The sequence below is a fragment of the Sceloporus occidentalis genome, unplaced genomic scaffold (genome assembly GCF_023333645.1).
Source record: "Sceloporus occidentalis isolate IW3139 unplaced genomic scaffold, rSceOcc1.0.p SCAF_9, whole genome shotgun sequence".
Lineage (NCBI taxonomy): Eukaryota > Metazoa > Chordata > Lepidosauria > Squamata > Phrynosomatidae > Sceloporus > Sceloporus occidentalis.
Genome location: NW_028316989.1, coordinates 39779247 through 39801850, shown reverse-complemented (window position 1 = coordinate 39801850; position 22604 = coordinate 39779247). Strand labels below are relative to the sequence as shown.

Sequence of the window (22604 nt, the reverse complement as noted above, 5' to 3'; positions counted from 1 at the left end):
GAATCCTCCTACTCTATTAATTTATACAAGATAATAAAGAATATACTGGAAAAAATATTAATTTCCTTTTGAGATTTTGTAGTCTCCATGGGGGAAACTTGGTTGCTCCTATAGTTGAGGTTTTTTTTAATGTTCCACAATTATTGTATGTTGCCTTATACTGGCTGAAGCTGGCTAGCTTGAGTGACACCTTGCGTCTTAAAAATGCTTCCCAGAGAAATTACAACCTCGCTCCCAAAACTCATGGACAGATTCAGTCAGGATGATATTCCATCATTACGGGATTAATGTAGAAGCCCTTCAGAAGTATTCCATCAACAGTGTCAAACAACTGGTTAAAGAAAAAAATCAGCTTGCCTCCAAATGGTGGGACCTACATATGCTTTCCCAAACAACATATTCTTTATGGTACCTACTATATAAATCATCTTTAGAATGGAACTACTTTTTTTTAACCTGACCGTGTCCCCACTTAGAAAAGTGTTTAGTGTATACTATCTACCTGCTTGAAGGGAAGATATAATGAAGATTTTGCATTTGTGAGTCAGGTGAAGTTGAGGACATTCATCAATATCTTTTGCACTGCACTCTCTATATGGCCGCTAGACAAAAGTTTCTTAATTATATTCTCCACTCTCTTTCCAGTCAACTGCTCCCTGAACAGGTCTGTATCCTATTGTTAGGCAACAATGTATATATCACTGCTATGGTTGCAAAATCTGCCTTAACTGCAAGTATGTTAAGCTCTAGGCATCAAAATTATTTATAAGAATTATATAGGGGCGATGAAGATACATGGTACGCAATCTGGGGGCTTTTAATTTAAATTAAAGATGATTTTGTATTTTTACATTTGTATATTTTTATATCACTTGCTTGTTACCTGTAATCTATTTTAAATTTATTACTTTTTTTGTAGCTTGTGTGCATTTTACCTTCATTAGATTGAACTGAACTGTGGTAGCTTATAGATTTTAGGAATAAACAAACTAAACTTAAAATTAAAAAGTGTGGCATTCTGCCTACCTGATAGCTGCTGCCTTCCCAGAACTTTTTCATCTCTTTACGATACCAAGCAACCAGTGCACTGGTAATAAGCGTGCATGGTACTAAATAGAGGAGCGCCGGTTGTCCCTTCTTCATTAGTATAAGACTCACAAATGTGATCAACATGCCAGCAGCATAAGCTGTAAACAAAGACAAATATTTTTAAAAGAGCTGTTGGACTAGTATAGTTTCATGGTGTCACTGTAAGCATATCCACCCATTCATCACCTTATTTATACCTCATATTTTCCCCAGTGCTGGGACTCAAACCAGAGAGAATTACAAATATTAGCTATAACTGTTAAATATGTATTTATTCATTTTACGTTGTGCTTCCCCCCAAAACTAAGATTGGCTCACAACGTTTGTGTTCATAAAAAAGGTTGTGGTGATGGTTGTTGTTGTTAATTTATTTGTATCCCTCGTTCCACCCAAAAATGGGCCTCAAAGTGGCTTACATTTTAAAAGTACAGTACAATTAAAAACTTACAAAAGTGAAAATTAAAACAGAAATAAACTATTACAATATTAAAACAAATCATGTGTTTAAAAATAGAATACAATTTTAAAAAGATAAAAGCACTTAAATACCATACACTTTAAACCTGCACAACACCCCCAGAACATTCTTCAAAACTTTCTGTTTTAAAACCTGTCTGAACAAAAAGGTCTTGGCTTGCTGGAGGAAGGACAACATGGAGGGAGCCATTCTGGCTTCCCTGGGAAGGGAGTTCTAGAGTCTAGGGGCAGCCACTGAAAAGGCCCTCCTCACGTCCCCAACAACCATGCTTGCAGTGCTGGTGGGACTGAGAGAAGGGCCTCTCCTTTGCCTGCTTCCAGAAAGACAAGAAATTTGGCCCAGCCTAACCTGCCTTGGAAAAGACTTCCACAATCTAGGAGCAGCAACAAATAAGGCCCACAGTCTTGTCCTCTCGAAACATGCCTGTGAATGTGGTGGGACCAAGAGAAAGGTCTCTTGAAAGATCTTAAAACCTAAGCAAACTCATATGGGGAGATGTGGTCCTTCAGATGCAGATTTAAATATGTGTTATCAACATATTGTATTAAAATGATGTTTACCTATAGTGCAGAAAATGAAATACACAGAAGAAGAGCTGGTCTGAACATCAAACCTATGACAATAAGCAATCAGGAGTCCTAAAAAGTAAAAAAGACAGATCAGAAATAGCATTTGATAGGAAGAGAATGAAGACACCAGAAATTATTCACACTAGATCGCATTCAGAAATAAGCAGTGTTTAAATTTCTGGCTGGGGTGACAGCAGTTGAGAGGAGGTCTTGCTGCCAATGTTTATGAAGGATCTTTCATCTTTTGTTTTAAAAAGGAGCCTGCCTCCACAGGTCTGCAGACAGGAGCTTTCTTTAGCTAGTTGCCTTGCCTGCCCCTCTGCTGCCAAGGTACATCCTTGAATATCAACAGCAGAATCAACAAAAAGGACTGGGGAGGAAAGTCCAATTTGAATGGCCATTACAACATAGAAGAGAGCTGGATTCGGTTCTGTTTGGGTTAGTTGCCCTGTTTCAGTGCTGAAAGGGCAGCTACCCCTCCCATCATTTTCTGGGGCCCTTTTGGATGTTGTTTATGGACTGTGATATAAAAAGACATGTTTGGGTAAAATGTGCTTTTATAATTATAATTCAAAGAATGAAAGTAAATCCTTTTGAATTCAAATGCACAGAAATGGCAGCAAACCTTAAAGTCTAAAGCATGTTTACATGGAAGTAAGTCCCACAGAGATCAATGGGACCTACTTATGATCTGCTTAGGACCAGATTTTATACTATAGACTGTAGTACAGCAGTAATTCAGTGGTACAGCACACAATTTGCATGAAGAAGTTTCCACATTTAATCCCCACCATCTCCATGTAAGGCTAGAAAGGAAGCTGTTCAGTGTAGACTATATTAAGCTAGACAACTTCAAGTTTGACTCCTGGAAAAAAACCCTCTGTAAGACAAGAATACACCACATTTTTAAAACACAATCTATGATTAGTCATAGAATTATTAAGAAGCTTAATATTAGCTATAATCAGAATAAGAACTGAAAATAAAAATGCCAATACCACATTTACCCAAATCAACCACAGATGTACCAAATTTAGATTGTAATATATAATACTGGTTCTTCTTCATGATCTCTGTGCCTCACACAAGTGGGTTATCCTGCACCTGTGCAGGGCACAGCTCAGAGCCTTCAAGAATCTAGCAGAAGAGTTTGGGAGGTAGCCCCACCCAACTCTAGCAACCCTATGAAAGGGGCTTTCCCATCAAAACCATTGCCTCCTTTTCATCCGCTACTTTAGCATCATTATGAGAAACAGCTCTGTGTTGTTTTTGGTTCAGCCATAGACCACTTAGATACCAGCTTTGCCATGGTGGATTTCACATGTTCAGCATTTGATGGTCAAAGCCACTTGTCATTGGGGCTTGGACTTCTCCTGGCTTTGTTTAAAAAATGTATCTCTCATGGTGCCAAGCTTCCCAGCCAGGATAGACACTCAAAGTGCCTAAGCTGTTTGAGTGCAGCACATGTGGTTTTTGTTTTTGTTTGCAGCCACTGTATCACCTTTACACATTAGGCAAGGAAGAACAGGGAGTTCTTTACAAGCAGACCCTTTTGCCTCCAAGTCCTTTGTGGACGTCCACTTCTGGCAGCTTTGTCTTCTCTTCAAATGATAGCTCCATTGCCTCTCTACCATACACCAAACATCATCACCATGTTACCACTGAGAAGTCATTGCCGTGGCCCAACTTCCTTCCACTAGGTGCTCATACTCTGAACAAGTGGAAGAAGTTCCAGGACTTTTGGGGACCTCTCAGAGTTCCTCCTTTGAAGGCCAACATCATGCATGTACTGGATTTCCTGCTGCTGGTGGCAACCAGGGGTCTATCCTTCTCTTTGGTCCGGTGTTACCTTGCCACAGTCTCTGCAAACTTCCAGCTCCTCAGTAAGCCCTCCTGTTTCTTTGACCCACTGGTAAAGATGTTCTTGAAGGGCTACAAAAATATGGTAATTTGTGCACTTACACAGCCCCACCCATCCTCCCCACATCTATAGCTGAGCTCTAAAGATGGCTGCATCAACATCCATGGAACTACTGGTTTCTGCAGGAAGCCTCTTATAATAGGGTTGTTGGAGTTGGGTGAGGCTACTGCCAAAACACTTCTACTAGATTCTAGAAGGATCCAAATGGTGCTCTGCACAAGCATAGGGTAAACCATTTGTATGAGTTCACAGGTGACCATTCCAAGAACTACAGCTCGCCCTTTAATGAAATGCTACTTTAAAGCTAAAAAAACTGCAGAAAACTGCAAGGCAAATGATTAAGAGACTTGAGCATTCCTATGAGGAAACACTACAATGTTTGGGGATATTTAGCTTAAGGAAAAAGACAAGTAAGAGGAGTCATGAAATTCCCCCCTTTCTTATTATACTAGAACCTAGGTCAGCAGTGGGCAACTGTGTAGGGGACTAAATTAGCACCTCGGAAGAACTTGGAGGGCACACTCCCACACATAGCTTTTTGTGTGTGCTCCAAATGTCCTCTTGGGGAAAAAGAGGGCATTTTGGCCATGTTTTGGGACCTTCCCAGGCCATTTTAGGACCACGAGAAGCCGTTTTTTTAAGAAGAGGAAGGGAGCACAAGTCACTTCCTCTTTAACAACAAAGGCCTCTCCTGGGCCTTTTGCTCCTCTTTTTTTAAAAAAGGATTATTAGCAACAGCTTTAGTGACATTATTTTTGTCCTTTTGTGATCATGAATACAATCGTTCCAGATCTGCAGGAAAGCACATTCCAGGCTCCCCTTCTCCTACAACATGGCAATGGAGGATTCTTGGAGTCCAAGAGCAAAAAAGAACATTTTTAAAGCTCTAGAATCTTATAGAATTATAGAACTGGAAAAGACCACAAGGGCCATACAGTCCAATTCCCTGCCATGCAGGAACTCACAATCAAACTATAAATGCTGAACAAGACAACTTACCTGGCACAACAATATCTCCAAATCCAAGTAATGAAAATGGCAAAAAACATAATGCTGCCGTAGAGAATGCCAGCCTGGGTACTTTCATTACCACTGGCAACTGCAAAACAGAGTTTTCGGATTCTCACATAAGTCAAACCAAATAATATTCAAGAAAGAAAGATGTAAATTTTTTATCAGAACCATTTACTCATCTAATTTATGCAGACATTTGGATTCATGAAGGACCTGAATTAAGGAAACAGGGATCAAGATGCTAAGTATGACCAAGCATAATCCATGTCAAGACAACAATGCATGTCTATGAGAGACAGGACACTATGCAGAACAATGTTAAGAAAATGCATCATGTGAAATAAGAAAATCAGACTGAATTTTAGATTGTTTAAAAGTGCGGGCTGGCACTGAAATCCAGGCCCTGAAGAAATCAATTTGGAGAGAGGGAGAGTCAGAATTTTTCCCAAAGGGAACTCTTTTTCAGGGGATGCTATTCAAAGGCCAGTGAACATATCTTAAATGCAGTCCTTACTTTCTCATGAGAAGCTGACCGCTCAGAAGACGCTTCCACCAAGTTTCCATCATTCTAGGATCAAACCCAAGTCAACAAGCATTTAATACTCGAAAGTAAAGAAAAGAAGAAAATATGGCGATCTGTCTGCACATTATACCAAAACAAAACAAAACCCTTGGGCATAATCCAGGCAAAGTGCAGCATTTTGAAGTTAACATTTCCTTAGCATTCTCTTGTGAAAATTAAAAGGATTTCAAAGTTCTGCATTTTGTCTGGATTCCAGACTAATGTAAGCTAACTACAACAGCAGCAATGACAATGTAGTAATATTCACATATTATGAATACAAAATTGCATATTTTTCAAAAGAACAGATGCCTACCTTTTCACTGCTTTCAAATGGACCGGCTGCAACTTCAACCATTATACTTTCTCCGCTCTGAAATTTAAAAAGAAAACCCAACTTTATTATTTACTGGAAGCTCCACGTAAAATAGAATAAATGAAAAATAAAATAGAATAAAATACAATCCCTTTATAACTCAACAAATTATAGATATAAATATGAAGAAAGGTTAATCTTTTTTAAAAATCGAAACAAGGCCACAGTTGACTGCTATAAGTGCTACAGCTAGAAAAAAAATCCCTCCTTCTAGAGAATTCAATCTGTTAGCAACAAGCTCTAAACTGTATCAACTGAACAAAATTTCATGACATTCAAAAGAATGAAATGTTATACCAAAACTAGAAAGGAACTTCAGGCAAATTAGCAATGCAGAGCTCAATGCTGAATAAACAGCAAGAAAAACACTGTTTATAAAAAGTGTGTCTATTAACCATGAGCTCTTTTCAAATATAATTCCCTGTATTTTGATATTTAGTTTATCACAGTGACTTGGCTGTTCCTTTAAAAGCACTGGAATGAAGGATTCTTTAAAAGATGAGGCAGGAGCTGTTACTAGTATCCATAGTAGTACTGGCATTCTGATTTTATGTGATCACAGTGCCACTCAAAGGACTAAGGTTGCACTGAACAATAGTAAAGGCTCCACTGTTTTGGATTTTTTAGAATGACAGATAGAAAGATAATATTCCAATATTCTTTATTTCGCTCACTTTGAGAAATTGCTGTGGCATTTTTATTTTGTAGCATACAAGATATATGTTTTTTCTCTTTTTTTCCACTCTGCTTCCTTCTCCTAAAATTTTAAGAACTTGATTATTTATCCTTTTAAAATTTTGTTTGCTCTCATTGCCAATTTCTATTTTTTGTTGTTTTTCTTTTGAAGGTGCATCTGTTTTAATTGTAGTACAGCATTAACCCTCATGCAAAAGGGATTTTTTTTTCCCTTTGTGCAATTTGTGGGACATTTTCTGCTCCCAAGATGAATTCCAATGGATTGCAGGGTATAAAAATGCCCTGTATACAAAGGAATAGTCACATATACAGAATCAAGAATGTTCCACCAAAATACTCAGAATGTCAAAACACCAGGTAGAATATAAGTAAAAGTGAATCAGGTAAGATAAAATAAAATAAAATATACATTTTCTTGTATTATGGAGCATTTCCTGATCCCAATTAATTATGATGTCCTTAAATGGAATACATTTCAATTCCCCCTCTCCTGAGGGCTAACCCACTGCCAACCAGAGCACATCAATTCTGCTTTGCTACATCTTGGTTTGCCAATAAATATTTAAAAATCAATAGATATCAGTCATATTTTTAGGGAAAAAATAAAGATAGCAAATGGCTAAAATTTGGGGACATTTCTATAGCTATAAAGGTCACAATACCATAGAATGGCCACCTTCTATGTCTAATACTGTGTGGATTCTGCAATTTTATCATTGTGGACAAAAATATCCTACCCTAGTATATGAGGATTAGTAATTTTAGTGCACTGCTCTATATACAATTCTCCATATATAGCTTCATACAATGTTTGGAAGTATGTCGTCTAGACAGCAATTTGCCTTCAGTTACTAAATAATACCATGGCCATCTGACAATCCAAACCTAGATCTAATGTGCTTCCACTGTACTTGAGTGGAAGTTAATTAATTAAAACATTAACATTTGTAAAGAATGGTCACAAGTTGTGTACTTACTTCTGTAAGATATGGTGTGATGAAGACAAAAAATACATCATATACAAGGAGAAGGCCTAGGAGAATCACACATGACTAAAAAACAGATAACCATCATATTAGTTTTATAAACTGTGTGAGCAGCCTTCATACATATCATATTTTTTAAAAAAGTATAACATTGAAAGACATTTGCTTCATATTTAGGTTCAATTTTCAGCTCATGGTCTTTTCCCAATTCCCTATCATTTTGTTTTTGTGTTTCCTTTTTATTCTACAAAGCTTCAGTAAAAATACAGAGAAAATAATTTAATACAAAATAATGCTGGATCACCAATTCATTATGGAAAGAGAAAATTAAAAAAAACCCCAATAATATGTATACATTAAAATCAATTAAATTATTTTAAATAAATTAAATTTAATTAAAATAAAACTGTTGCTTTCACTATGAGAGGAAGAAACTGAAGGAAGCAAAAGTATTTTCCTTATAGTACGTGTTAGGAAAGGTCACTAGATGTTTTCAGGAAAATATGTCCGGGAGCAGATGCCTATTATTTAGTGATGGGTGACAATGACCCCAATGAGCAGCCAGTGTGGTTTAGTGTTTGAGTGTTGAACTACAACTCTGGAGATCAGGGTTCAATTCCCAGCTGGAGCATAAAAATCCACTGAATGACCCTGGGCAAATCACACTCTTTCAGCCTCAGAGGATGGCAAGGGCAAGCCTCTGCTGAATGAACTTGACAAGAAAACTCTGCCTTAGGTAAAAAATGATTTGGAGGCACACAACTACAACAAAATAAAAGCTAAAATAATCCCAAAAGTTACAACATTCACTTTTCAAAACCATGTTTAGGACTAACGGCCTCGAACTAGAAACTCACTTTTGTCAAGGAATCTAGTGCCCCTGCATTAGATCTCTTTCAACCATATTTTAAAATGTCTACAATATATACACTATATCAAAATCTAGGTGGAAAGTGGGTATCTGCCCTCCTCTCCCCATTATGTGTCGCATAATTCGCAACACAGCAAATTATGGTTGCGAGTAAAAGTACTGTAAAAATGAAGCCAGGAGAAAAGGGGAACACACAGGTTTATTTATGATCTCCTCAACTCTCTGGAAGACAGTTTCTACTTAGTTGGAAAGTTTAAACAACACTTTCAACAAATTTGTATGTCTTAGAAGTTTTGCTTGCCAAATGCCAACTTCACAAGATATTTTACAAACAGCAGCCTATGCATCAAAAACTGTGACAAATTTTCCTGTAGCTCATCAATGTAATTCTCTGGAACTAATCAAGTTAATGCATTTTAGCTAAATAGATGGGTTACCATACCTTGAAGTTGGGCATTTTGAGAGTTTTGATGAAATTCACACAGAAAGCAATTCCCAAGATATCCTGTAAAATCCAAGCCCACCTAAAATAAAAATGAAATTGTTACACTTACATACAGTGTTCTAGATTTGCTAGACCAAAGCCTGAATCATATTGTTAGTTCCAACTAGACTAGGCTCATTGAATCAGTTACTGGATGGAGAGCCAATACTTACCAGTATATAAATCCCATTTGTTTAGTAGGTCTATTCTACCTGGGACTAACAATAGGATTCAGACTGAACACACTTAGGAATCAACCACATTGAACATACTGGGAGCTTCTGCTTGAAAAGCACATATAAGATTGCACTTTAAGACTGGGAATCACACAGACTCATTCTGTAGCAAGTGTCCAGTCCAATCTTCCCCAACCCAATTCCCCTTGGCAACTACAACTTCTATCACACCATCCATGATAGCTAATGATGAGGAGTTCTAGTACAATTAATACGGAAGGAAATGGGCTGTTGAACTGGAATACGACAACACAGCAGCCCTTGACCTTTGGGAGCAGTATTTAGAAAGGCAAAACGAAAAACAATAAGTGTGTAATAGAAAGCAGGGGGAAGTACATGTTTTGCTTATTGATTTATTTATACAGAAGACATTCTGAAGTGTTGAGCTTCAAGCACTACCACTATAGCCACTTGTCAGGGATTATGAAAATTGTTTTAAACATCTGGGTAATCTCAGGTTGTCAACCTGATTCAGTACATGGATATATGCCACCTTCCTTCTATCATGGAATTCAATGCAGTAGACACAAGAGTTCCCAGGTGCCTATCAAACAGGCACATAACAAATAAACTATTTCACTGAATTATCTGGACTGCCATATTTTAAAGGAAAGAAATTTTGAATCCTTCACTTACTGATTTTCATTTCGAAACACAGCCCAAACAACTGCAAATGCTATGCAAAATGCAGCAAGAAATAAGAGTCGCACTTCAAGGAATTTGTTGAAACATGGAAATCTAGAAATAAAGGTGTAAAATAAATATTTGAAAACTGAGTGAGAACCATGGTTTCAATGTATATTATAAAGACTTCTAAGGGCACTTTAAGGAAAAAGAACACTTGCTAAAAAGAACACTGTTTTAGATTCAAAGTCTCCAGTTTTACCTATGCATCTGAAGCGGACTGTGACAGCCAAAAGCTCATGCCAAGCTATTAAAATATCTGAACAACTAAAGTGATTAGTTTGTACATATGTATACTCCCTTAAATCTTTAATTCTACACGGTAACACTGTATAATAATTTTGGGTCTTACACCATTTTTGTTGTTAACGGCACTCAAGCTGTCCCCAACGCATAGCAACCCTGAGTATGAGACATCTCCAAGGCCCCCTGTCCTCCACTGATCTACTCAGCTCTTGTTATTTCATGCCTGTGACATCCCTGATTGAGTCTATCTGGCATGTGGTCTTTCTCATTTTTACTGCCTTCTATCTTTCCTAGCATTATTGTCTTTCCCAATGAATCATGCTTTCTCATGATGTGGGCAAAGTACAACAACCTCAATTTGATCATCTTGGCTTCCAGGGATATTTCTGGCTTCATCAGCTCAAGGACACATTTGATTGTCCTCTTGGTTGTCCACAGTATCGTCAACAGTCTTCCCCAGCACCACATCTCAATTGAGTTGGTTTTCCTCTTATCTGTCTTCTTCACCATCCTGGTCACGCCAATGGGGTAATGGGGAATACAATAGTAATAGAGAATACCATAGCTTGGACAATTCTTACTTTAGTGTTCAGTTGTATATCTTTGCTCTTTGTGATCTTGTCTAGTTCTTTCATAGCTGCTCTTCCCATTCCCAGTCTTCTCCTGATTTCCTACTCCAGTCTCCACTGTGATCACTGTTTGACCCAAGGTAGGGGAGTTCTTTAACTATTTCAATTTCCTGGTTGAATTTTTATATATCTGTGTTTATTATTTTTGTTTTATTTATGTTCAGTATTAAGCCTGCCTTTTCACTTTCTTCTTTGTTTGGCCTTCCTTAGTAAGTGTTCCAAGTCTGTGATGTTTTCCAATAGTAGTATGGTATCATCCACATATCAGATTGTTAATATTTATTCTTCCTATGTTTACTCCTCCTTTTTCCGAGTCTAGGCCTGCTCTTTGTATGATGTTTTCTTCATACAAGTTGAACAAGTAGGGTGAGGGGATGCAGCCTTGCCCGACTCCTTTGCTGATGGGAGCCATTCTTTTTCTCCACATTCTGTTCTAACAGAACAGAGGATATATATTGATCTCTTCCAGTCTGTTGGCCACCATTTTCTTTTCCATATTTGTTAGCATATTTTACTGTGGCTTGTAGCAATTCAATTGAAATATAATCTGTTCCTGGTTATTTATTCTTCCCAATTACTCTTATTGCAGCACCCATCTCACTTTCTAGAATTTGGGGTTCATCTTCGTATGGTTCCTCGTTCCATAGGTCATACATGTTTTCCTCTCTTTTATATAACTCTTCAATGTATTGCACTATTTTTCTTGACCTTGCAGAAGGTTCTTTTTCTGGTCATATAGCATCCTAGCCCTTGGCCTGAATTTCCTTTTAAATTCTCAGATGCTGTGGAAGAGGTCTCTTGTTCTTCCTTTTTTGTTGTTGTCATTTATCTCTATGCATTTTTTTAATAATAATTCTATTTATCCTTGCACACTAGTCATTGTATAGTTGCAGTCACAATTCTGGCTTTATTCCTATCTTCCTTTACTTTTGGCTCTCTTCTTTCTTTTACTCCTTGAAGTGTTTCATCTGTCATCCACTGTTTCTTCTCTTTCTTTTTGGCTGTCAAAAGTGTATTTCTGCATCCTTCTTTAATTATGTCCTTGGCTTCTGCCCATACTTCTTCTGGTTCCCGGTCGTTTATGCTTAATAGCGCAGATCTGTTTCTTTCTTTGTGAGTAAATCCTGTTGGGATTTTTTTAGATTATATTTTTGTTTGATGACTCTTTTTTGTTTTCCTCTTCATCTTTACTCTTGATTTTTGATTACACTATATTATTACACAATTACACTATATTATTTATTAAAAACATTGTCAGGTGTATATAATGAGCCATTATATTCAAAATACATTAGGCCAGCTTTTTCAGGCTAGGCTTAATATTAATCAGACTGGTAGCTCAGAGATCAAAGTACACCTGTCAATGTTCAATCTCTAGTTTCTCCAAGCAGTGATGGAATTCTAGAGCTGTAACCAGTTAGGATTTACAATACTTTACTAGACAGACCAGTGATCTAAGTCAGTATAAGGCAATTTCCTATGTTGCAAAGGTGTGTGTATACATGTGTGTTGTATCTTCAAATCATTTCTGATTTATGACAACCCTAAGGCAATCCTATCACAGGATTTTCCTGGCAAGTTTCTCAGCAGGGGGTTGTCATTGTCATCACCTGAGGCTGAGAGAGTATGACTTGCCCAAGGTCTCCCAGTGGGTTTTCGTCGGTGGGGAGAGATTTGAACCCTACTCTTCAGAGTCACAGTCCAGCTGTCAAACCACTACACCACACTGTCTCTCATTTCTAAGTTATACTTTTTGATTTAGACGAGTTCTTGAACATTTGAGAACTACTGTTGCAGTCAATATCTAATCATGACAAGAATTTATGGAATTTAATTGTACAGTGCATCCGTACCATATGTGGATTTAAGCTTCTCTGCATGGCAACCCCAGGGAGTTAAAACGGCGTGTGTGCCCTTAGGAATCAATGGTACTTGAGATTCTGCATTTTTTGCCATGTATGTCCTAGAATGGATCCCCTGCGTATAGAAAGGGCTCACTGTAATTGTAAGAATTCTCAATTGTTTTATATTTTGAGCTTTAGGGCCTAAGCAGATGAGCAGGATAGCATGGGTCAAGCACGTGGTATCCTGCCTTAGGTCAGTCGCTAGGCTGGGTGGCAATGGGTGGGTGTTTATCCACCCACTCACCAGCACTGTGCTGTGGATGTGCCACAATGGTGTGCCCCTTATCTGTCACTGCCATCACATCCTCTCTGAAGACCACCACTGCAGGCTATAAGAATGGAAATGGGGTCCCTGGCTACACCCACATGGCCAGGTGCCCCCTTTCAATGTCACAGGTCACAGAGGGAACATTCAGAGAGGATGCAACAATGGCAAAAGGTAAGGGGCATGTGGCACTGTCATGGCCATATTTTACAGAAATTCTACTGCAAATAGCAGCTCTTTTTAGACTGGATTAAGGGCCTTTTGGGCATGGTTTGGACCAGGTTAACTCAATCCACATCCAGTCTGCCTGATCCCAGCCCAGGGTTAATTGTATGCAGTGTCCACACAGGACGATGCTAGGCCAGGGTGAACACTGGCCTTTTGTCCTGTGCAGATGGGGCCTTAGTTTACCTGTAAATGTCATGGTCTGAATCAAGACCTTCTCAGTATAAAAATTTAAACCCAACATTAATCCTACCTAGAAGATATCCAGTAAAATCAACAGGACTTGTCATGACCAATGCATTCTATTAATTTCAAAGGTGTACTTGAGGTTGAACTACACTTGGATTTAGCCCAAGGCATGCACTCTACTACTGAACTACAATGCTTTGCTTACAAGTCCCCATCCAATGGAATAGAACAATCCCCACATTTCATAACACTATTAAGCAATGCAATGGCTGTCAATGATGATTCATTCTTGCCTGGGAGATTTTAAGAGTAACAGAAAATGTATGGGGGTTTTAATTAGTTTATTGGGCACGATGCAAGCTTCTGTCTGGCACTGAAAGAGGGAAATGACATCGGAAAATTTACTAAAAGGTGTTTATAGAAAGAATGAGGAGGAGAAAAGATGAAATCAAACAAGATAGCTCTCCTTCATGTAATAAATTGAAATATTTAGCACATCATATCATAGAGGAGAGAAAATTCATTTTTTTCATGTTCTTTCCATTCCATAAAATAACCTTTAAGATGGCTATCTTGTAATTCAAGGGAAAACTAATACAAAATAAATGTAGTAAAATGAGACGATACTGTTTAGCACCACAGGAAAACATTTAATTTCTGAAGCAAAAATCCAACAAAATACTATCATTTTCATGAGTAACAAAGCTATTTTAAAAGTAATAACATGGAAAAATTAACCATACCTGCAGCGTCCATAAGGTATTTTTCTAATTAGGGCAGAAAGGCAGTTGTATAGGCTCATTGCAGATGCCACGCAAAAAATAGCAATAACAAAATACACTAGACATAAAAGGAAAATAAAAAGAAATTAGCTGTTAAGACCTAGGATATCCAAAACATATCACACATAATTCAGTGAAGAAAAGCAATATTTAGCCAAGACAGATATTTCACAAACCACTCTGATTCTAAGCATATTAATTAATATAAGAGTTCCAATTTCTAATTATCAACTCTGGGACTGTAGCCACCACTGCATTTATGCATTTTACTAAAGAAATATACTTTTTTTCAGACATAAAGCTAACCTACAGTGTAACAGCAGCACAGTGAAATAGTTACTTGGGTAAGGAGCTGTACAGACCAGCCATTAAGGCCGGCATGGGAGAAGAGTGGGGGCATGGCATCTGTATGATGCAGGCCCTGACTCTGCCCCCACGGCAACATGCCACACCAGATGGCGGACGGCATCACAGCACTCCTCTGACACTACATCCAGATGAAGCAGCACCAAAGGCGTGCTATAAAGCTACAGCGGTGGCGGCTATGGCGCCTTTTTCACGGCACAAAAAGGAGGTGCTTTTTGAGGCTCTTTTTGCAATGCGGAAAGGCCAGATTGGGACCATGGTGTACAGTTGCCGTGGCATCAATCTGGCAAAGACAGAGGCAGTCTGTACAGCCCCTAAGTTTGCAGGGCCTTTAGGCTCACTCAGGCACTTTCCTCTCATGTGCCAATCCTCTTCCATTCAATCAAGTTCTGAATTCCATTTGACAACATGACCTTACTTAATGAAGGTGGCATTAGTCAAGTACTTTTGTTATGATAAAATATATTTATTTGATTAAATAGCTAATTACTATATATACTCATGTATATGTCTAGAAATTTTAGTCAAAAATTGACCCCAAAAATCTGGGTTGACTCATCCACGGATCAATGTAAAAAGGTTAACTTTAATTCTCATAAAAATAGAAACCATCCCCTGGTGAAACACAAGAGTATAATCTAACCTGGATGGACTGACCTGCCACTATTCTTTCATCCCTCCAACCTTCAGTTTGAATACAAACAGTTATGTCTCCTGCAATTTTGTAAGTTGTTTGGCATCATTTTCCTTCGCTTCATCCTTTAGATCCTTTATTACATGACCCTATGTCTTACTCTCAACTTATCCACAGGTCATATCAAAATACATAATTTAGACCCCAAAACCTGCCCTCGATTTATACATGAGGTCGACTTATAGTTGAGTATATATGGTACTGTAAATACATAAACACATACACCAACACAATATAAAAAAGCAAACCAAACAACATATATATATATAGACATCTAAATACATAATCATTAAAGTTTCAATCCTATCCCCCCTCTTTCTATTTAAAGAAAAAAAATATAGGAAAAAAGACTTCCCACATATACAGTCGGCCCTTCTTATACATGGATTTTTTATACACAGATTCAAGTATACACGGTTTGAAAATGTTCAAAAAAAGTGTAAATTTCAAATATCAAACCTTGATTTTCCACTTTTTATAAGGGACACCATTTTGCTCTGCCATTATATTTAATGGGACTTGAGCATACACGGATTTTGTTATACACGGGGGATCTTGGAACCAAACCCCAGCATATAACAAGGGCCCACTATACTCTAGTTGTTTTACTAAAAGTCAGTATGGGTTTCTCAAAAACAAGTCATGCTAATCTAATCCGATCTCTTCTTTGACAGCATCATAAACTTGGTAGATGAAGAGAATAATGCTGTGGATGTAGTGCAGTGGTCCCCAAACTGTGCCCTTTATGAAATTTTGGACTTTAGCTCCCAGAAGCTTCAGCCATGTTGGCCAATGGTCTAGGATTCTAGGAGCTGAAGTCCAAAATCTCTTAAAGAGCACAGTTTGGGGACAACTGATGTAGCGTATTTTGATTTCAGTATGGCTTAGACAAGGTTCCCCATGATACTCTTCCGAACAAACTAGTAAAATGTGAGCTAGACAATGCTACTGTTAGGTAGATTTGTAACTGCTTGACCAATCAAACCCAGGAAGTGCCAACCAATGGTTTCTCCTCCTTTCCAGGAGAAGTGATTAGTGGGTTGCCACATGGTTCTTTGCTGGGCTCAGCGCTATTAAACATCTTTATCAATGACTCTGATGATGGAATAGAGGGCATGCTTATGAAATTTACAGATGACATTAAATTAGGAAAGGTAGCCAATACCCCAGAAGGCAGGATCAGAATTCAAAATGACCTTAATAGATTAGAAAGTTGGACCAAAACTAACAAAATAAATTTCAACAGGTAGAAATGTAGGACTACTACACTTGAGTAGTAAAAATGAAATGCACAGATATAGGAAGAGTGACACCTGGCGTAACGGCAGTACATGCAAAAGGGTTCCAAGAGTCTTAGCGGACACCAGGCTGAATATGTGTCAGCAATGTGATGCAGCAAGTAAGAATTTCTAAGCTGCATCAATAGAAATATAGTGTGTAGACTAAGGGAAGTGATAGTACTATTCTAGTCTGATTTGGCCAGGCCTCACCTAGAATACTGTGTTCTTTTCTGGGCTCCACAATTGAACAAAGATATTGAGAAGCTGGGGCATGTCCAGAAGCGGGCAACCAATGTTAAAATGTCTGGAATCCATGCCCTATGAGAAGTGGCTTAGGGAGCTGGGTATGCTTAGCCTGGAGAAAAGGTTAAGGAGTGAAATGACAGCCATATTTAAATATATGAAGGGATCTCATAATGAGGAAGGAAGTTTGTTTTCTGATGTTCCAGATACTTGGATGTGCAGCAATGAATTCAAGCTACAGGAAAAGAAATTCAACCAAAATATTAGGAAAAACTTCTTGGCAGTAACTGTGACAGTGGAACATGCCTCAGAGAGTGGTGGAGTCTCCTTTCTTGGAGGTCTTTAAACAGAAGCTGGATGACCATCTGTCAAGAGTGCTTTGATTGTCTTTTCCTGCATGACAGGGAGTTGGGCTGGGTGGCCCTTGAGGTCTCTTCCAACTCTAGATTTTATATGATTCTCAACATTTAGAAGACACAGGTATCATCTATCATTTATCCTCTATTCGTTCCTCACTGAGATAGGAATTGTACCCTGCCAATGCCGCTCTTTACCTAGAGGGGCCCTGTTGACCACTCTGTACTATAAATTACCACAAGTTAGTGCATATGAAGAATGTAGGACTCAAAGTACCTGTTGTTGTTGTGTGCCTTCAAGTCATTTCTAACTTGTGGAGGCCCTAAGGTGACCCTATCACATTGGTTTCATGGTAGTAGAATTTGTTCAGAGGTTTTCCTTTGCCTTTCTTTGAGATTTTAAGTGTGACTTGGAGGGTGGTGGGTTTCCATGGATGAGCAGGAATTCGAACCCTGGTCTCCCAGTGTGCTAGTCCAGCACTCAAACCACTACATCATGTTAGCGCACCCGAAGTACTACATAAAGATTAAATATTCACTTTAAACTTAAATGGATTGTTCTTTTTGCATTAAAAGTGAAGCAGACTCCTAGGCCTTTCTGGATCCCTTGTTTCCTTGCTCTTCAGTTCTGAAGTGAACCAACTTAGAGAAATGAGGAAATGCAAGTAAAACACATCTCTCAAGAGGACTGTGCAACATGACTTTTCAGCTGCTTGGTAAGAGGATATAAAAAAGTATGATTTTTTTTCCTTGAAACCTCACACCTGCAGCCCAAACAAATGTATATCATGTTAGCAAGAAGGTCTACCACATGAATACAAGCATTTTCTTACCTAGCCATTTGTAGAAGAAGTACATCAGGACTAGCGTAACACAACAAATGACAACAAACAAAACAACTGTCAAAGGAGTTAAAGTAACATTTTCCTCATCGTTTGATGAATCATGGGTTCCAGAGGCTGAGAGCGCCTTCAGCTTCTCACTGTGAGGATAAATAAAAGCAGTCAGAAACCAATACAATTACATTTACAGCTTTTTCAAGTATCTGCAAAACTACTGGGATCCACAAAATTTGGTAATTGCTTAAATTTGACCTTTTTGTTCCTTGTTTATGCATGATAGAGATGAACACAACACAGACATAAATCTTAGCATCTTGTTCAAGCTGATAGTTTCAATGCACTCCTATCAATGTGTACTCAGAAGTATGGCATATTTTATGCAGGACTATTTATGGTGTCAAAAATTAATAACTGATAATTGGAATGAAGGTTATTGTATAATGTTTTCTCTATGGGACCACTTTTGGCACAATATCTGGAAAATATTATCAAAACTGAAACAATCAAATGTTATTTTCAGGAATAATCCATAATCAGGATTTCCTATAAAATTTGTGTTTCCCCAAGCTTCATGATTTTATGGGTATTCTTCCACAAGCACAACTCAAGAAGTATTTGTGTAGGGGAAGATATGCTGAAAGAGCCAGAAAGTATTTAAATTCTTATGCCTATTTATTTATTTATTTATTTAACCTTGAATTGTGCAATTGTGCAATGCCAAAATCTTACAAATGTTTATTATCGCACATCTAAACATACAAAACTGGACGAGCACTTTTCTAGCCACTCTTAACTACAGTGGTGCCTCGGGTTACGAAATTAATTCGTTCCGCTGTCAATTTCGTAACCCGAAAGGCTTTCGCAAGCCGAATCCCCATAGGCGCTAATGGGGAAAAGCCGCGATTTGGTGTAAAATCGCGCCGAAAAGCACCAAAAGTTTTTTCGTAACCCGAAAAAACTTTCTTAACCCGAAACAGTTTTTTTAAATTAATTTTTTTCGTATCCTGAAAATTTCGTAACGTGGGTAATTCGTATCCCGAGGTACCACTGTACTTGGTAAAGATTACCCAGTAACTGAATTTGAATCAGTCAGTAAATGAACCAACAAATACTGTATTAGCTGAAGAATGCAGCTGCCAGCATAGCACATGGGAAACAATGGGAATCCTTCATACAACACGAAGTCAATACCTTAGCCATAGGAGTAGAAGAGGATTTTGGATTCCATAATGTGAAAAAGCCTGACCAGTTTCATAGAAGTAAGGGACATTATGGAACATGTCGATTTTAAATACCTACATAAAACCTACTTGATTATTCCACCTTGCAAAGTTCCTCTGTCTGATCGCTAAATCCCAAGGTTGCTATAAAGTCCTGAAATATACCTGACAAGAATGCCAGGCATAACTGCTGAAATCTCCTAGCATTAAGAACCTGGATGTTTCCAGCAGCAAACCTGAGAATCTCTTCCACGCCAACTAAGGACAGCTCTGCAGCAAGAGAAATGGTACATCGAGAAAATCTCTGATCTCTCATTGGATCCCAACGCATGGCTTAGTTAATCAAGGCTGGATACTGACTATGTTTGGTTCATATAAAAAGAAAAAGCTACACAATAAGATGGCAGCCGCACCTTCCCAACCTTCAGCTTGGGTAACCTGTTTCTCTGTCCTTTTTTTTTCTGAGCAGACATATATTGCTGTTGAATGTATTGAAGTAGTAAAAATGGGCTGCAAAAAAACTTTTAAATACAGTGGATCCTTATTATCCGCTGGGGCTTGGTTACAACATTCCCCCATAGATAACAAAATCTGTGGATGTTCAAGTCCCATTAAATATAATGGCATAACAAAATGGTGCCCCTTATATAATATGGAAAATTAAAGTTTGCTATTTGGAATTTATACTTTCTTTGAATATTTTCAAGTCATGGAGGGCCGAATGTAAAAGAGATCTGAAGATGTATGTAATTATATCTGTAAGAGGAATTTAAAGTAAAGTGAAAACTTACAGCTCTGCCATTCCACTCCAGTAGCCTCCCAGTGTCACACAGAACACTGCAATTGCAAAGAGGATTACCATACTGAAGTCGAATATTGGTACAGGTGGTGAATATAGTGTCACATTAACATTTTCTCCAAAGTTCCAAAGAGTCTGCAAATGATAAATGTATCAGTTAGAAATGTCTAGTCAAATAGCAGAAAATTCCCACCTTTCCAACCAGAATGTTGGACATTGCTACCATGTCCCTGGAAATCAATATACTGTACTTAGAAAAACTCATACCAATTTTCTGAACAAGGAAGAAAATCTTTACATTTCATTACTGGCCTATGATTCTCAAAAATACTACTGTATCAGTAACACAGCCTTGTAAGTACATCCCCAGGCACACAGGTACCTTTTGAACAAGAACCAGCCTGAAAAGAAAAACAGAGAGAGCAGTACAGCTTAAAGCCCAGATTCCTGATTTATCCAGAGCTCACCCTTGCCATAATCTATTATTTGGTGGTGAGTCTTCCTTATATCAAACCAACACCCAGCATGGGCTTCCTGAGAACAATAGGAATGGCCAAGCTGGCTGGGCAGATAGATATAAGACACTCTTGCACAACTGTAGACATGGAAATTTCCACTCCAGTTTACCTGGCGAGCATATAAATCCCCCCTAGCTGAGGCACAGGCCAGTCTTCCTACAGCAGCTTCCTCACCCTCCCTTCCTTAGCTTTAGCTGTATATGCAGAATCCAGCATAGATACACTGCAATGGCTGCTAATTTTGACATGTGAATGTATTTGTGCATCAAAAATTCTGATGTGACAATTAGGGCACTAGGGGTGGAAGTGAAACTTGCAAGCCCATTTCTCAACTTTGGGGGTCTCCTTGCAAGATCTTGGGGTTAAGGCTTTCTGGGCAGGCCTAGCCTGGGAACCTATAACCACTACCCAGCTACGAGGTGGCAGTGAGAAACACACAGTGGCTTCTGCTCCAGTAAATCCTGGTTACTATCATCCTATGGATTTTAGGCCACTTATTATATCAAACATCACTCTAGGATATCCTGTAACCCCGTTTGTCTACCTCTGATTATTTTAATGCATTATTTTAATATGTAACTATGTTTAATTGATGTTTTAGGGGGGAGAGGGAATAATTGAGATTATTGTATACTGTATGGATTGTACTGTAAATCAGCTTGATTCTGAACGGAGAGGTGAGGTAAAAGTAAAGTACGACTATTATTATTATTTTCTGAAGAAAAGAGGTTGGAGTATCAACAGGAAAGTTATCTAACATTTGGGTCCATGCTGTATGTTGTACCTAGGCTCTCTAATAACAATAAAAATGTCATTTCAACTCCAGCATAGCCACCTGCTTGTGTTAATGGAGGGCCTGTCACCTGAACCCTCTCCATTATCACTGTATCAGCAAGTGATTAGAATTATACTGTAATGCTCATTCAATTTATTTTTTTTTTAAAAAACCTCACTAGATGACCTTGAGTCACATGCCATACATGCGTGAACTCCCTCAGTCTGTCCTCTAATGGAGATGAGGCATCACGCCTGCTGTTTTTTGTTTTGTTTTTTGGTGACCTCTGCCAGCACCATACTGGCTCTTGGGGGTGAAGGCTGAGTGCTATCTTCCCTTCTCCTTCCCAAGAGCAAGAACTTTTTCTTGTCCTTGTCCCAAACACAGTCTGAGCAACTAGCCAAAGGCTGATTAAGATGGGCTGGGTGGTGGCAATGGGGTGCTGCAGCAATGCAGATGGGATACCCTTCCCCTGCCTGCACCCTCACTTCCCCATCCAATAGGTCCTTTGCTATCTTGGAGGTTTCCCTCTGCTATCCCTGGTTTCTGTTTCCAGAAGTGGAGAAGAGGTGGGAAATGAAAATGAAAGGGAGGGAAGGAAAGATGGTTTGTTTGTTTTTTAAACAGAGGCAGTAAGGCTTGAGAGTAAAAGGAGGAAAAGGGAAGCCAGGGACTGAAGCGATGTGCTGCGGCTTGAATCTGGTAGCTCTGAAGAGAAGAGAAAGAATTACAAACAGGTCTCACTAGGATGACAGGAACAAGATTGATTTGCCAAATGGGGTTGCTCCTTCCATGTGGAAACCAGAAACCTTTTTGTATTTTTCCTGCCTATAGGAGCAAGTGAGTGGAGCAATCATCCAGTTGGATGTTGCGACATTACTCTGACGGGAAATGCGCTGTTTGGAAGCTGACCATGGAATCGTGCAAGAGAACCTAGAAATCCCTAGAGAGAGTTTCTCCTATGTAAAATAAATTGCATCCTGTATTTTCAGTTCTTCCACTTTCACAGGGCCCTTGCACCCCTAACCCCTGCAAAAGCTGAGCTTTAAAAAAAAAAAAACAAAGGGGGGGAGCCAAAGAGTACTTACCTGTTTCAAATCAATTATATCCTCATTCCGTATAAGTGCAACTGGGATGGTGAGACTTTCTGACTTGTTACCATATGGAATAGTCTAGAAAATGGAAACACATAATAAAACTGCTTTACTGAAATTTCTAAATATGTAAAGAAGCCCCACCATGCACATATAAACTCTGTCAGGCCCAAAGTATTCCTTACAAAGAGACATGAAGTTGTGCCAACTT

General features: G+C 38.6%; 1 protein-coding gene across 3 annotated transcripts in view; it reads right to left on the bottom strand.

The window, feature by feature from the left end:
- The window catches only part of SPPL2A (signal peptide peptidase like 2A), a 39499-nt gene that overhangs the window by 8305 nt on the left and 8590 nt on the right, over window positions 1-22604 (bottom strand). For 2 of the 3 annotated variants that reach the window (XM_089538997.1, XM_089538995.1), the window contains exons 4-15: window positions 22388-22471; window positions 19999-20141; window positions 17979-18127; window positions 14168-14264; window positions 9919-10020; window positions 9005-9086; window positions 7683-7757; window positions 5950-6006; window positions 5586-5639; window positions 5057-5156; window positions 2128-2205; window positions 1027-1187 (exon numbers count right to left, since the gene is read on the bottom strand). In XM_089538997.1, the coding sequence (XP_089395123.1) occupies window positions 1027-1187; window positions 2128-2205; window positions 5057-5156; window positions 5586-5639; window positions 5950-6006; window positions 7683-7757; window positions 9005-9086; window positions 9919-10020; window positions 14168-14264; window positions 17979-18127; window positions 19999-20141; window positions 22388-22471 (1182 nt within the window). The remainder of the gene's footprint in view (window positions 1-1026; window positions 1188-2127; window positions 2206-5056; window positions 5157-5585; window positions 5640-5949; window positions 6007-7682; window positions 7758-9004; window positions 9087-9918; window positions 10021-14167; window positions 14265-17978; window positions 18128-19998; window positions 20142-22387; window positions 22472-22604) is intronic. The other variant, XM_089538998.1, reaches the window with a different exon arrangement.